This window comes from Acinonyx jubatus, chromosome A1, assembly GCF_027475565.1.
Source record: "Acinonyx jubatus isolate Ajub_Pintada_27869175 chromosome A1, VMU_Ajub_asm_v1.0, whole genome shotgun sequence".
Taxonomy (NCBI): domain Eukaryota; kingdom Metazoa; phylum Chordata; class Mammalia; order Carnivora; family Felidae; genus Acinonyx; species Acinonyx jubatus.
The window spans coordinates 25,026,982-25,043,743 of record NC_069380.1 but is presented as its reverse complement, the minus strand read 5'-3'; the positions used below and the strand labels follow the sequence as shown (position 1 = coordinate 25,043,743).

At 38.4% G+C, this 16,762-nt stretch overlaps 1 protein-coding gene across 3 annotated transcripts in view; it reads left to right on the top strand.

Moving 5' to 3' along the window:
• The window catches only part of COG3 (component of oligomeric golgi complex 3), a 70,618-nt gene that overhangs the window by 26,702 nt on the left and 27,154 nt on the right, over positions 1-16,762 (top strand). For all 3 annotated transcript variants that reach the window (XR_008295561.1, XM_027064870.2, XM_015068867.3), the window contains exon 14: positions 12,857-12,962. Coding sequence is in view for 2 of the 3 variants with exons in the window: in XM_027064870.2 (XP_026920671.1) it covers positions 12,857-12,962 (106 nt within the window). In the remaining variant the exon portion in view is untranslated. The remainder of the gene's footprint in view (positions 1-12,856; positions 12,963-16,762) is intronic.

Here is a 16,762-nt window from a genome sequence, read left to right as displayed (position 1 = left end):
TTTACATACATTATAAGATGATTACACAGTAGGTTTAGGTAACATTCATCATCTCCTATGGATAGCAATAAAAAGAAATTTCTGTAGGGGCTTCTGTGTGGCTCAGTCGGTTAAGTGTCTAATTCTTGATTTCAGCTCAGGTTGTGAGATCGAGCCTTGAATCAGGCTCTGCGCTGACAGCATAGAGCCTTTTTGGGATTCTTTCTCCCCCCGCCTTCCTTTGCTCGTGTGTCACGCTCTGTCTCTCAAAATAAATAAACATTAAAAAAAAAACCCAGAAATTTCTCTTTGTGATGAGACCTCTCAGGATCTACCTCTCAACAACTTTCCTGTCTATCATATAGTACTGTTAACTGTAGTTATGTAGTCATGTCATACATCATATTCCTAGTACTTAGTTATCTTGTAGTTGAGAGTTTGTACCTTTTTTGTTTTTATTTTTTAGATTTCACATAAAAGTGAGATGATACAACATTTGTCTTTAACTTATTTCACATAGCATAATGTCTTCAGGGTCTATCCATGTTGTAAATGGTAGGATTTCCTTTTTTTTAATGGCTGAATAATATTCCACTGTATATCTATATCACATCTGCTTTATCAATTTATCCACTGGTGGACACTTAGGTTGTTTCCATGTCTTAGCTATTATGAGTCACGATGTAGTGAACATGGGAGTGCAGATATCCTTTTGGGTTAGTGTTTTTATTTCCTTTGGATGAATACCCAGAAGTGGAATTGCTGGATCGTATAGTACTTCTATTTTTAATTTTTTGAAGATCCTCCATACTGTTTTCCATAGTGGCCGCATCAATTTACAATCCTACAAACAGAGCACAAGGGCTCCCTTTTCTCCACATCCTCACCAGCATTTGTTATCTCTTGTCTTTTTGATGATGGTCATTCTAATAGGCGTGAGATATTATCTCATTTTGGTTTTAATTTGCATTTCTCTGATGGTTATTGATGTTGACCATCTTTTCATTTACCTGTTGGCCATTTGTATATCCTCTTTGGAAGAACGTTGATTCGGTTCTTTTGCCCATTTTTAATTGGGTTATTTGGGTTTTTTTTTTTTTTTTGCTGTTGAGTTGTAGGAGTTCTTTATTTTAGATATTAACTCATTATCAGATTTATGGTTTGCAAATATTTTTTGCCATTCTGTAAGTCATGTTTTCACTTTGTTGTGGTTTCTTTTGCTGCGCAGAAGCTTTTTAGTTTGATATAGTCCCACTTGTTTATTTTGGTAAGGGCACTTCTAATTGTAACACAACTGTGATAAAATTATCACGCCTTTATTTTGTAATTAAAAAAATTTTTTTAATGTTTATTTTTTTGAGAGAGAGACAGAGAGCAAGAGAGGGAGGGGCAGAGAGAGAGGGAGACACAGAATCTGAATCAGGTTCCAGGCTCTGAGCTGTCAGTACAGAGCCCAATGCACGGCTGGAACTCACAAACCGTGAGATCATGACCTCAGCCGAAGTCGGATGCTTAACCGGCTGAGCCACCCAGGTGCCCCCAATTATCACACCTTTTTAAAAGCAGTATAATAATGCTTTAGTGTCATTGAATAGTCAGTTGAACCTAGAATTTTTTCAGATTTACTGTTTTTGTCCCATTTACTTTAGCTTTTTGTGTGGATATTTTATTACTGAACCGTTTGAAAGTAAATTATAGGTATTATGAGTCTTCATTTCTGAATTCTTCAATTCTTACTCTCTTAAGAATAAAAACACTTTTGGGGTATCTGGGTGGCTCAATTGTCTTTCGGCTCAGGTCATGATCTCACAGTTTGTGAGATCAAGCCTCAGGTCACGATTTGCACGGACAGCCTGCTTGGGATTCTCTCTCTCCTTTTCTTTCTGCCCCTCCCCTACTCGGTGAGCACGCATGTATATGCTCTCTCTCAAAATAAATAAACATTAAAGAAATGTTAAAAAAAGAAAACATTCTTCACGTAATCACATGCCATTTTTACATATACTGTATGTAGTATATTTTCAGATTTCCCCAGTTGTCCTTCAAATGTCTTTCCTAACAAGATCAAAAAATTTAGAGAGTGGGGTCTAGTCAAGGTTACTGCCTCCCCCCACCTGCTTTTTTGTTTTTGTTTTTGTTTTTATGACATTGACTTTTTTGAAGAGACCAAGCTAGTTTTATTGTGGAATGTGCCACATTCTGGATTTGTCTGATTGTTTTCCTCATATTTAGATTCAGATTATACTTTTTTTCTTTTTTTTTCTTTGCACGAATACTACAAGAAATTGTATTTCTTTGTTGTGTTGATGTTGTGTACTTCTTTATCACATCAAAGGCACATAATGTCAGCATGTTCCACAATTGGATAATGTCGTAATTGCTGACTTCATTATAAAAGTGCATTCCCTCCTTTGTAATTAGCAATGATGAAATGATATTTAGAGATTATGTGAGTTCCCCAGCATCTTTTTTGGTTATTGCAACCATTAATGATCTGTGTCTGAACCAGTTATTATGTTGGGAGTAGCAAGACGGCAATTTTCATATCGGCCATTTCTTCTACATATATTAGTTGGCAGTCTGCTGTAAAGAATTAATTTCTCAGGGCGCTTGGGTGGCTCAGTCGGTTGAGTGTCCGACTTTGGCTTAGGTCATGATCTTGCAGTCTGTGAGTTCGAGCCCTGCGTCGGGCTCTGTGCTGACAGCTTGGAACCTAGAGTCTGTTTCCGATTCTGTGTCTCCCTCTCTGCCCCTCCCCCACTCATGCTATGTCTCTCTCTCTCTCTCTCTCAAAAATAAACAAACATTTAAAAAAAATAAAAAAAAATTAATTTCTCTACTTCCCTTTTTCCTACCCCTGTCCCTTGTACACTAGTGGATTTTTTTTAAGAAGTCGTATTATCTGTTGTCATTATTTTTTTTAAAGCTCAGAATTGTCCCAAATCTGACTAGTGGAGGCCCCTAGAAATAGATTCTTTGTTCTTTCAACATGTCTCCATAATCCTTGAGGACTTTTTTCTTAAACAGTTTTATCGAATTACAGTTTATAAGCCCTACAGTTCACCCATTTTGAGTTTATAATTTAGTCATTTTTAATACATTCATGGATAAGTGCATTCGACACCACTAGTCGATTTTAGACCATTTTTATCATCTCAAAAAAAACCCTGTACCCTTTATCCATCACCCTCCTCCCCCAGCCTGAGGCAAACACTAATTTCTGTCTGTAGATTGCTCTGTTCTAGACATTTCACATGAATAGAATTATATAATATATGGTCTTTTGTGATGTCTTGCACTTAGTGTGTTTTCACAGGCTATCCATGTTATGTATTAGTACTTCATGCCTTTTATGGCTGGATAATATTCCATGGTATGTACAGACCACATTTTATTTATCCATTCTTTCGCTGATGGACACGTGGGTTGCTTCTCCCTGTTGGGTGTTCTAAGTAATGCTGCTACAAACATTCGTGTGCACATTTTTATGTGGGCACGCGTTTCATTTCTCTCCTGTATACCACTAGGAGTGGGGTTGCTGAGTAGTATAGTAATTTCACGTTTAATCATTTGAAGAATTGCTAGGTTGTTTCCAAAATGGCTGCACCAGTTTCCATTCCCACGAGCAGTGCATAGGGGTTCTGATTTCTTCACTTACTTGCCAGGTCTTGTTAGTATTTGACTTTTTGATTTCAGCCATCTTACTGGGTATGAAGTGGTATTTCACTGTGGTTGTGATTTGCATGTTATCCTTGCATCATTTGTTGTCCCAGCATTCTGTCCAGGTGTCCCACCATCATGTGTAGAAAGGCTTTTCTTTCCTATTGGCCCCCTTACTGCAGTCAGTTGCTCATAGATTTTTTTTGTTTTATTTCTGAACTCTCAGTTGATCTTTATATCTATTTTTATGTATCATACTGATTTGATTATTTTGTAATAAATTTTGAAATCAGGAAGTATGAATTCTCTTGCTTTCTTCCCTTTTCAGGTTGTTTTGACTGTTTTTGGTCCATTGCATTTCTATATGAGTTTTAGAATCAACTTGTCAATTTCTACAAAGAAATCAGCTGGGATTTGGTTAGGCATTGCCTTGTATCTGTCGATTAATTTGAGGACCATTGCCGTATCAACAGTGTTAAGTCTTCTAATTCATGAACATGGGGTATTTTGAAATTATTTGGATCTTTTTAAATTTCTTTCAGTGATATTTTACAGTTTTCAGAGTATAGCTTTTACACTTATTTTGTTAAATTTATTCCTAAGTATTTTATTCTTTTTGATGCTAATGTAAATGGAATTGTTTTTTTTTTTCTTTTTTCTTTTTGGAGAGAGAGCGAGGGAGAGGCAGAGAGAGATGGAGAGAGAGAATCTTAAGCAGGCTCCACACTCAGTGTGGAGCCGATGTGGGGCTCAATGGCATGACCCTGGTGAGCCAAAATCAAGACTCAGATGCTTAACCAACTGAGCCACCCAGCCTCCCCGGAACTTTTTTTTTTTTTTTTTTTAAATGTTTATTTTCTTGTTTTGGAGAGAGAGAGTGTGCGTGCAAGTGGAGGAGGGGCAGAGAGAGAGGGGATCCCAAACAGGCTCCACACTATCAGCACAGAGCTCAACGTGGGGCTTGAACTGATAAGATCATGACCTGAGCTGAAATCCAGAGTTGATTAACCAACTGAGCCACCCACGACCCACCAGACCTATTTTCTTAATTCCATTTTTTGATTGTTCATTGCACGTGTGTAGAAATATATTTCATTTTTATGTATTGATCTTGTATCCTGTAACCTTGTTGGACTAGCTTATTGTAATAGTTTTTTAGTGGATCCCATAGGATTTTCTATATGTGTGTGTAAATATATATACATGTATTTATGTACCTAAGATCATGTCGTCGGCAAATAGAGATAGTTTTACTTCTTTTTTTCCAATCTTAATGCCTTTTATGTATTTCCCTTGCCTAATTGCCCTAGCTAGAATGTCCGATACAATGTTGAATTGAAATGGTGAGATGATGGGGCACCTGGGGGGCTCAGTCAGTTAAGTATCTGACTCTTGATTTTGGCTCAGGTTTGTGGGATTGAGTCCCACGTCGGACGCTGTGCTGGCAGCACAGAGCCTGCTTGGGATTCTCTCTCTCTCTCTCTCTCTCTCTCTCTCTTTCTGCCCCTCCTCTGCTTGTGTTCACTCTCTATCAAAATAAGTAAATAAGCATTAAAAAAAAAAAGAAATGGTGAGACCATATATCCTTGTCTTATTCCTGATATTCAGGGAAAGCAGCCAGTCTTTTCACCATTTAGTATGATGTTACCTGTGAGTTATTCATACATGCCCTTTATCAGGTTGAGGAAGTTCCCATTTTTTTTTTAGAGAAAGTGCCAGCAGGGGAGGGCAGAGGGAGAGAGAATTTTAAGTAGGCCCTATACTCAGTGTGAAGCCTGATGGGGGCCTCATTCCCACGACTCTGACATCGTGACCTGAGCTGAAATCAAGAGTCTGATGCTCGACTGACTAAGCCACCCAGGCGCCCCGAGGAAGTCCCTATCTGTTCCCAGTTTCTTGAGTGTTTTTATCATGAAATGGTGTTGCTTTTTGTCAGATGCTTTTTCTGCAAGTATTGGGATGATCTAGTGATTTTATTCCATTAATCAATTTTTGAAGTTTAAACCAACCTTGCATTCATTCCTGAGTTAAACCCCATTTGTTGTGTTGTGTAATTCTTTTTATATGTTTCTGGATTCAGTTTGCTAGTATTTTGGTAAAGATTTTTGTATCCATATTCATAAGAGATACCGGTAGGTGGTTCTCTCTTCTCTTGATATCGTTGTCTGGTTTTGATAATCAAGGTAATACTGGCTTTGTCAGTTGAGTTGGAAGTATTCCCTCTTCTGTTTTTTGGAAGAGTTTGTGAAGAATATTGGTGTTAATTTAAATGTTTGGTGGAATTCAGTGGTGAAGCAATCTGGGCTTGACTTTTCTTTGTGGGTAATTTTTTTATTCAGTCTTTTCACTTATTGTGGGTTTATTCAGATTGTCTGTTTCTTGAATCAGTTTTAGTAGTTTGTATTTTTCTAGGAATTTTTCCATTTCATGTAAGTTACTTAATTTGTTGTTATACAGTTGCTCATTGTTGTTACATTTACATTTTTTATTTCTGTAAGGTCAGTATTACTGCTCCCTCTTTATATGTGATTCTGGTAATTCCAGTCTTCTTTCTTTTTATCTTGGTCAAACTAGATTCTTTGCTTTCTTGCACAAGATGACCCAGGTACTTACGTTTTACATTTCTTGCCCTAGACCTGGAATCACCTGTTTCTCTAAGAAGTTTTGGTTTTCTTAACGGGAGGACAGTCGTATTTAGAACTCAGGCTCTGAGTGCTAGGTGTTTTCATTGCTAGCGGTGGATGTCATTATTCCTAACCCCTTTTATAGGCCAGAGGCAGAAAAAAATACAACTTTAAATATCATGAATTTATACTGAAACCTCCAATTCAAATCCATTTCTATAGGGTTCTTCTTCACTTTTCCCCATTCCATATTTGTTTCTCCGTTCTCTCACAAAAGAAATTGTGACTTCCTATATACCTTCCATTATTTACTCATTTGCTCCAAGTTACACATACTCAAAAATAGTTTGAGTGACACCACTAACACCATAACTAACAAGAAACTTATTAAATTCAAGGTTTTTTGTACTTCTTTTGGTCCTTAGATTATATCCGACCGAGATACACAATCAGATTACTTTCAAACTTAGACCTTTGATTCTAACTATAGATCTGAAGATTTTAAACTGAGAACTAATCTCTTTAGACTCGGATTTTGCCCATGTAAGGTTGCCATTTGCATGGCATAGGGAAACTGTAGAGTCCGACAGATCTAGGTTCAAATTCTAGCTGTTCTGATCAGTATCTGTTACCTAGTTTCTGTGAATATGTTATTATTTGTGAAGTAGGTTTAACAGTACTGACTGTGGAGGTTTGTTGTGAGAGTAGAGATAATGGGTAGAAAGCACTTGACCTACTAGTCATACAGTAGACATTGGCTGTTATTTTATAACCTTGAAGTATTTAAAAACAATATTTGACTGTTTTTAAAAGTCTTTAATTTATTTAATAAACAATGATGAAATATATAACTGATCAGTTAAAAAATTTTTTTGTAATTTTTTTAAGTGTTTAAATTTATTTTGAGATAGAGAGTGTGAGCAGGGGAGGGGCAGAGAGAGAGAAAATCCCAAGCGGGCTCTGCGCTGACAGCACAGAGCCGGACATGGGACTCAAACTCACAAACTGTGAGATCATGACCTGAGCCAAAATCAAGAGTTGGATTCTTAACCGACCGAGCCACCCAGGTGCCCCCAAATTATTATTATTGTTATTTTTTAAATTTTAGTTTCTTCCCAGCTGTATTGAGATAGAATTGACATATAACATTGTATAAGTTTAGGGTGTAACAAATCAGGAGACTATAGATGCTGGAGAGGATATGGAGAAACGGGAACCCTCTTGCACTGTTGGTGGGAATGCAAACTGGTGCAGCCACTCTGGAAAACAGTGTGGAGGTTCCTCAAAAAATTAAAAATAGACCTACCCTATGACCCAGCAATAGCATTGCTAGGAATTTACCCAAGGGATACAGGAGTACTGAGGCATAGGGGCACTTGTACCCCAATGTTTATAGCAGCACTCTCAACAATAGCCAAAGTATGGAAAGAGCCTAAATGTCCATCCACTGACGAATGGATAAAGAAATTGTGGTTTATATACACAATGGAGTACTACGTGGCAATGAGAAAGAATGAAATACGGCCCTATGTAGCAACGTGGATGGAACTGGAGAGTGTGATGCTAAGTGAAATAAGCCATACAGAGAAAGACAGATACCATATGGTTTCACTCTTATGTGGATCCTGAGAAACTTAACAGAAACCCATGGGGGAGGGGAAGGAAAAAAAAAAAGAGGTTAGAGTGGGAGAGAGCCAAAGCATAAGAGACTCTTAAAAACTGAGAACAAACTGAGGGTTGATGGGGGGTGGGAGGGAGGGGAGGGTGGGTGATGGGTACTGAGGAGGGCACCTTTTGGGATGAGCACTGGGTATTGTATGGAAACCAATTCGACAATAAATTTCATATATTGAAAAAAAATAAGTTTAAGGTGTACAAGGTAGTGGTTTAATGTATGTATATAATGTGAAATGTTTATCAGAGTAAATCAGTTAACATCCATCACTTCACATAGTTACATTTTTGTGTGTACGTACATAGTGAGACCTTAAAAAATCTATTCTCTTAGCAACTTTCAAATGTACAATACAATATTGTTAACTGTAGTCACTATTACTGTGTATTAGATCCCCAGGACTTATTTATCTTGTTCTGGGAGTTTGTGCTCTTTGACCACCTTCTTCCCCTCCCCCACACCACCAGTCTGTTCTATGAATCTGGATTATTTATTATTCTTTAAAAATAAGACATTGGCTTGTTAATAAATGTGAGTTTTGATGTTTCTGCTTTTCTGTATTAAAATTTAATATGAAGGGGGTTGTCCTTTCAGTTTCCCTTACCTGTAAGAAGGTGACTATTTTTTTTAATGTCTATTTTTTATTTTTGAGAGAGAGCATGTGTGAGCAGGGGAGGGGCAGAAAGAGGGGAAGGGGCAGAGAGAGGCAGGGACAGAGGATTCGAAGTGGGCTCCATGCCGACGGCAGAGAGCCCCATGTGGGGCTTGCACCCACCAACCGTTAGGTTCATGACCTGAGCCAAGTCAGACACTTAACTGACCGAGCCACCCAGGAGCCCCAGAATATGACTATTTTTTAACTTATTAAAATAAATTACATGATCTAGTTTGTTGGAATATCTAAAATATTTAAAATAAAAGTGCATTTTATTTTATTATTTTTTAAATGTTTATTTTGAGAGAGAGAGAGAGCATGTGTGTGAGTTGGGGAGGGGCAGAGAGCAAGGAAGGAGAGAATCCCAAGCAGGTTCTGCCCTGTCAGTGCAGAGTCTGACTCGGGCTCCATCCCATGAACTGTGAGATCATAGCTTGAGCTGAAATCAAGAGTTAGACAACCGACTGAGCCACCAGGTACCCTAAACAGTTATCAGTAGCAGCCTGATTATTTTATTTGAAAAGTTCCAAAGGAAATTTTGTTGCCAGTAAATTTGAAAATGTCCCCTGAAATAATTCTGCTCAGTCATTACATGTTTCTAATGTATTTTTAAAAGTGTAGTGTAATTTTTGCAAGGTTCATAACTATCTTTCCTTAATTATCATTAGCATTTTTTTTTTAATTTTTTTTAATGTTTATTTATTTTTGAGAGAGACAGAGACAGAATGTGAGTGGGTTGAGGCAGAGAGGGAGGGAGACACAGAATCTGAAGAAGGCTCCAGGCTCTGAGCTGTCAGCATAGAGCCCAGTGCGGGGCTCGAACTCACGAGCTGCGAGATCATGACCTGAGCCGAAGTCGGACGTTCAACTGACTGAGCCACCCAGACGCCCCATAATTATCATTAGCTTACAGCAGGAGTACTGACTTAAATTTATTAGTCTGTGAAAAATAGTTTAAAGTCCATTTCTTCCTAAGTATATCTGATATTTATCCCCATACTTTTTGGTCCTGAGTAGTAATCTCTGTTGTTAAGTTATAAATGTGGCTCAGATATTATCCTGTTTCTGTTTAGACTGCTTTTCCTGCAGAACACATATCCTGAGTTTTTTTTCTTTTGTAATAGATTTTATTTTATTTTTTTAACTTTATTTTTTATTTTTTAAAGTTTACATCCAAAGTAGTTAGCATATAGTGAAGCAACGATTTCAGGAGTAGATTCCTTAATGCCCCTTACCCATTTAGCCTATCCCCCCTCCCACAACCCTCCAGTAACCCTCAGTTTGTTCTCCACATTTATGAGTCTCTTCTGTTTTGTCCCCCTCCCCGTTTTTATATTATTTTTGTTCCCCTTCCCTTATGTTCATCTGTTTTGTCTCTTAAAGTCCTCATATGAGTGAAGTCATATGATTTTTGTCTTTCTCTGACTGACTAATTTCACTTAACATAATACCCTCTAGATTTTATTTTTTTAGAACAGTTTTAGATTTACAGAAGAATTGAGAAGGTCGTACAGAGAGTTCCCATGTACCCAACATCCAATTGTCTCTGTTAATTAACATCTTAATGTTAGTATGGTACATTTGCTACAGTTAATGAGCCAGTAATGATACATTGGTATTAATTAAAGGCCATAGTTTATTTGGATTCCCTTAGTTTTTATGTAATGTCTTTTTCGATTCCAGGATCCCATTATCCTATTTATGACACTATATTGCATTTGTTTTTCATGTTATGTTAGGCTTCTCTTGCCTATGACAGTTTCTCAGACTTCCCTTGTTTTTGATGATTTTAATTTAGCATTTTTGAGGAGAATTGGTTAAGTATTTTGTAGGGTTCCCCCTAACCCCCTGCCGTTGGAATTTGATGTTTTTCTCATGATTAGACTGGTGGTATGTGTTTTGGGGAGGAAAATCCAAAGTAACTTTTTTAGAACATCATATCTAGGGTAGATGCTATCAACATGACTTATCAAGTTGTTAACTGAACTTGATCACCTAGCTGAGGAAGCATCGTCAGATTTCTTCACTGGCAAGTTGCTCTTTTTCCCCAAGCTATGCTGCTTCCTTGAGATGCAGAGTATTTGCATAAATTATTTAGAATTTGTCTACAAGGGAAATCTTTTTCCTTTTATGCATTTATGTATTTATTTAATCACTTATTGATACCAGTATGGACTCATGGGTATTTATTTTGTACTTTGGATTATAGTCCACTGCTGTTTTGCTCAAATAGTTCCAACTTTGACCATTGGGAGCTCTTTCACTTGGTTCCTGGGTCCCTTTGACAGATCCCCAGCTTATAGGTTTGTTTGTGTGTTTTTTGAACACTTCCTTATCTCGCGGCTCCAGGCGCATCTTGCCTATTTCCTGTCGTAGCCCTAGAGTCAGCCATTTCTCCAAGGAGTCCTGGCTTCTTTTATTGGAGAAAGGAATTAGCAAACAAAGTTTAGGTGCTGGGTGTGCTCATAGCTATCGGGGGTTCTTGCTCTTGGATCCTGTCGGCTGACAGAGCAAAGAAGTATACGTATGTATACTAACCCATTCCTGTTGCCACACACCCTCGCCAGCATATTCACTTAACCTAACGCTTCAGTGCCTAGGCTGATATGTGTGTAGTAAAAAGTGTGTTTGTTTTAAAGCTAACAGGCTTGAAATATACCACGCTATTTGGTTTAATGCCCTAACCTATTTTAAGAATATTCTCCTCAACTTTTCATCCCTTCTCCTGATTTCTCCTTAAATTTATATATTGGGTAGTTATATTGTTTGCATAGTACTTTTTTTTTTTAATAATATGTAAAATCAACCATGCAGGGATCTGATACATGATAGGAAGGGCATGTAGTATTGGGGCTGTTAGTTTATTGCCCACCTTTTCTTATTCTGCAGGCTCATGGTAGGAATTCTTTTGGTGTTTGGATACTGCTAATAATTCCAGGGAACCAATCAATAGTTCATGTATAGAAGTTACCTTGGTTTTGAAGCCCACAAAGTGTATATGACAAAGACTAGATCTGTTGCTCAGCCCAGTCTGGGGAATTGTATCTTTCTCTTGTTCCCCTCCTTTCCTTGTCTTCTTTATAGTAGTTTTATATTACAGACATATCAATGTCTGTATACAGATCACTAACTACGAAAACTTCACTAGTTTACATTTCCACCTTTATAAAGGTGGAAATACACAGAAATGGGGACCTAACAGACACTTAGTTACTGACAAAAGAAATGGCCAGAGAACTATTTGGGAGACAGTCTCCGGGCCAGTCCTCTTACTCTGGGTGCAGAAACCAGAAAGTGTAGCTAATCCTTAAATGGCACACAGATGTAATCTCGTAATCTATCTAATAGACCATTAGGTGATGAGGTTTACTAAAGCCCCCCTCATTGTAATTTAGTGACACATTTAGTATGTTTATTCAGTCATCACATGGCCAGTGTCCTGATGCTTTCTTGTGTAGACCTTTTGGTTTAAGGACACCACTTGCAGCAAATGTTTGCTTTGTTTTTCTTTTGGTGGGGGGCAGGGGTATAAGGTGATCTTGCTGTGACATCTGTGTGCCATTTAGGGATTAGCTACACTTTCTAGTTTCTGCACGCAGAGTAAGAGGACTGGCCTGGAGTCTGTCTCCCAAATAGTTCTCTGGCCATTCCTTTTGTCAGTAGCTAAGTGTCTGTTAGTCTCCATTTCTGTGTATTTCCACTTTTATAAAGGTGAAAATGTAAACTAGTGAAGTTTTCATTACTTAGTAGTTAGTGACCTGTGTGTATTTGATGTTATTCTTTAGGCAGTGAAGAAGGGTTGAATAGTCTCAGTGCATAAGCTAATTTTTAATAATCTGAAAAATAGCTTACTGTACCCATTCTCTCATAGAGAGAAAGTGAGTTGTTTGAATTGGCCAGTTACTTGATAAAGCATTTCTGACATTCAGAATGTGTCCAATCTTAAAGTTTGTTTCTAAACATCAAGTTGAAAGTAGCTTCCTATAGGAGGCTCGTGTATTTGACCCTTCAGCAAATACCTGGTAATGGTTCTGAGATTAGTGGTTCACAAAAGGCTATGTATGTGTTTACGGGAATAGGGACGCTCTATACTAATTCAACTTTTTCATTTCCATGGGTTGTTTTGCCTTAGTTTCATTAGTCCATTTATTAACTAGATTTTTTTTTTTTTTTTTTTTTTTAGCTTTTTGGAAAGAACGTGTTCATGTTGCAAAATACAGCTGAAAACTACACTTTAATTTTGTTTCTGATTTCTTTACACAGCAAATTGCACAAAGTTTAAAAGATGAACAGAAGAAGTTACCTTCGGAAGCTTCGTTTTCAGATGTTCAGTTAGAGGAAACAGAGTCTAATAATCTAACAAAATCTGGTATGTTATGATGTTTAACTCCAACTTTTATTTATTCATTTAAACTTTTATTGAGGCCTTGTCATGTTCCAGACATGAGAAATGAGAAACAGCTTATGTGCCTTTGAGGAGCCCACACTTGAGCAGGCGGGGGTGGGGGTGGGGGGAGATTGATAAGCCACAGATGTAATTCAGTGGTGATATGCCCAAAGGTATACACAGGACACTCTTGGATCATGGATGAAGGGCATCAAAATTACGAAGCTTTGAGTGCAAGAAAGTGAATTCAGTGAGAGGTGTTGTGTCTGAAAGCTCTGCTGTTTATAAAGGCAAGAATGAAGCCAGGTGGAGTAAGGTTAAAGACAGAATAGCATGGAAGAAGGCATGCAGGAATGGAAGACCGTGGATGCTTTTGGGGGAGTCAAGCGGTTTGGTATGTTTGGGTATAGGTTATTTGTAGGGAAGGAGCAGATACAGCAGGCCAGATAGGTGTCAGTCTCGCGGACTTTGAACTTCTTGGTAGTAGAGCGTATTGGCATAATTATACCACCCGATTTGCATTTGGTAAATATATTGAGTGCCTGGGACTGGGATAAAATACTGATTGAAATGTATGGGATAGCTTGGACTATGGTGCATTTATTGCAGGGAGCAGAATTGTCCAAGAATCATCCTGGATTCTCATGAATTTAATGTAGACAGCGAGCTGGTTTGTTGTCTCTCCTTCTAGCTCTAACAGGGGCAGTGAAGCTCAGCTCGTCATGGAGCCCAGGACAGCCTAGGATTGGGATAGTGAGAGTGGGAACCTTTCAAGGATCCCAGTTGCATCCACGTTCCCAGGTTCAGGGCATCATCAGGTATTGTGGGTTATTCTATGAACAGTTGATACCTTAAGGCCAGACTGCCAAGCAGACTGGGTATTCCCTCCCTGGCAAAGCCATTTTATCATGCTTGCCCCATAGGAAGAGAGACTAAAATTTTCTCTTCTGAAATAGAACCTCTGCCATGTCTTAGTATACCTCTTGGTCCTAGAAAACCTTTTCAAGAGTTACTGGAAAGACTAGATTACATTTCTGTCTTGCCAATCCTGGTCTTGTACATTTTCCCTTCCCCCAGTAGAGTCTGTATTCTTTTACCCATGCCTGGCCTTAAAGTAAATAAGGCATTGTTGGCAGAACTGTAGAAACTAGTTAGGAGACTGTTTTGTTTTCCATTTGAAAGTTAAAGGTGATTTGAACCAGGGTACTAATGAGGGATGGAGAGAAGTTTATAGATGAGACATACAGTTAAAAGCTTGAGTCAATAGAATTTGATGACATCCTAGATGTGGGGGCTGAGGAAGACTTGGTAGGGTCCATGTGTATGTCAGTCTGGAGCTGTGCTGTTCAATATGGTAGTCGCCTGCCATTGAGCATATGAAATGTGGCTCATCTGAATATGCTGTTAGCATATAAAATGCATACCAAATTTCTAAGGCTTAATATGAAATAAAGAATGGAAAGTACCTTATTGGTAATTTCTGTCTTGATTACATGTTAAAGTGATGATATTTTAAATATATTGGGCTAACTATATTAAAACTCATTCCATTTGTGGTTTTTTTTTTGTTTTTTTTGTTTTTTACCTTTTTTAATGTGGCATTTTAATGTGTCCCATCTATCGCTCACATTGTATTTCTGTTGGACAGTACTGCTCTAGAGCTGTAGAGAGGAGGACTCACCTGGAGATAAAGACAGTGGAGTGCTTGATGCTGTGGGCTTGTATAGGATCACCCCAGCGCTGAGAATAGAGTGATAACAGAAATCTGAGAGAGAGAGAGAAAAGTAAACCTGAGAGAGAACCTTAACAGACGCTGACATTAAGGAGCAAAATGGAGTATTCTGGGCGAACTGAGGAAGAATAGCCAGAGAGGTCAGAAGAGAGCGAGAGGATAAGGTGTGATTAAAGCCAAAGGAGGAGGGGTTGGCAGTGTAGTTTGGGTGAACAGGTGAGAAATAGGACATCACAATGATACTGTGGTCAGAGTGGGATGGTAGGTTTTAATAATTAAGAGGTGGAATCGTTTGGAGTAATAAAGTCTATAGAAGGGAATAAAGTACTTCTGAAAGGAAGTCTTGAGAACATCTGTCTATGGGGTTGGGGGTGCAGGGATGGAAATGAAGGTCTTTGGAATTCAGAAGGTCAGGGGCAACCATGTGGTTGTCTGTATGATTGTTGATGGTACTTAGAGTGGTGATAGAATTTGGGATTAAAAAAGCAAGACTGAGTCAGGTGGCAGGGGGAGCAAAAAAAGAGTATAATCACTTTTCTCGTTCTTGGTTTCTTAGTGTGCTGGAAGTGAGAATGAGAAGCCTCCAAAGTGAGGACTTTGAACAGCATGGTGTTCATGTAGTAGAACTAGGTGTCTGGGCCAGTGTGAGGGACCGTTGTGTGAAGAGGCTGATTATCAGTGTCTTCAAAAGCACAGGCTCTATTCTCCGCGTAGAACGGGTGAGAGGAAGGTGGGCTCAGAGACGACTCTGGAGGAAGACTGCCGGAGGCTGAGGGAGAAGCCCCGTTACTTGGCTTTGTTCTGCTCCTCAGAAGGGGCAGCTAGTAGACACTTGCCTTTTGATAGTTTGCCAGGTAAGTAAACTTTCCCTGGGTCGGTTGTTTTAATGCTAACTATTTTTCACAGGAAAGTGAAAAAATAAACAAGCCAGTACTTAAAGTACAGTATTTTAAAGTACTTAAAATAGATTTGTTTCACTAAACTTTTATTTGGGGGTAATGTTTTGGCTCTTTATTTTGAAGGAGGGATCTTACAGACCTAATCTTAGCACAACTATAGATACTTAATCTCCTAAATATTCTTTGATAAAATTTGTCTAGTTTGTTCTTTTTAAGGAACTTCATATAGATATTTTAGTTTAAAGTAAGGCCCCCATAGAGGGGCTTTTAAAGTCACCCAAGTATTCAGAAATGAACTATTGCGACCTCATCAGAATAAAAAGCTTTTGCACAGCAAAGGAAACAATCAGCAAAACTAAAAGGCAGCCGATGGAATGGGAGAAGATATTTGCAAACGACATGTCAGATAAAGGGTTAGTATCCAAAACCTATAGAGAATTTATCAAACTCAACAACCCAAAAAAAACAATCCAGTGAAGAAATGGGCAAAAGACATGAATAGACACTTCGCCAAAGAAGACATCGAGATGGCCAGTCAACACATGAAAAAATGCTCAACATTACTCATCATCCAGGAAAGACATATCAGAACCACAATGAGATACCACCTCAACCTGTCAGAGTGGCTAAAATTAACAACTCAGGCAACAGCAGATGTTGGCGAGGATGTGGAGAAAAAGGATCTCTTTTGCACTGCTGTTGGGAATTCAAGCTGGTACAGCCACTCTGTAAAACAGTACGGAAGTTCATCAAAAAATTAAAATAGAACTACCCTGTGACCCAGCAATTACACTAGTAGGTATTTATCCAAGGGATACAGGTATGCTGTTTCGAAGGGGCACATGCACCCCAGTGTTTATAGCGGCACTACCAACAATTGCCGAAGTACGGAAAGCGCCCAAATGTCCGTTGATGGATGAATGGATAAAGAAGATATGGTACATCTATACAATGGAGTATTACTCGGCAATCAAAAAGAATGAAATCTTGCCATTTGCAACTACATGGATGGAACTAGAGGGTATTATGCTAAGCAAAATTCGTCAGAGAAAGACAAATATCATATGACTTCACTCATATGAGGACTTTAAGATACAAAGCAGATGAACATAAGGGAAGGGAAGCAAAAATAATATAAAAACAGGAAGGGG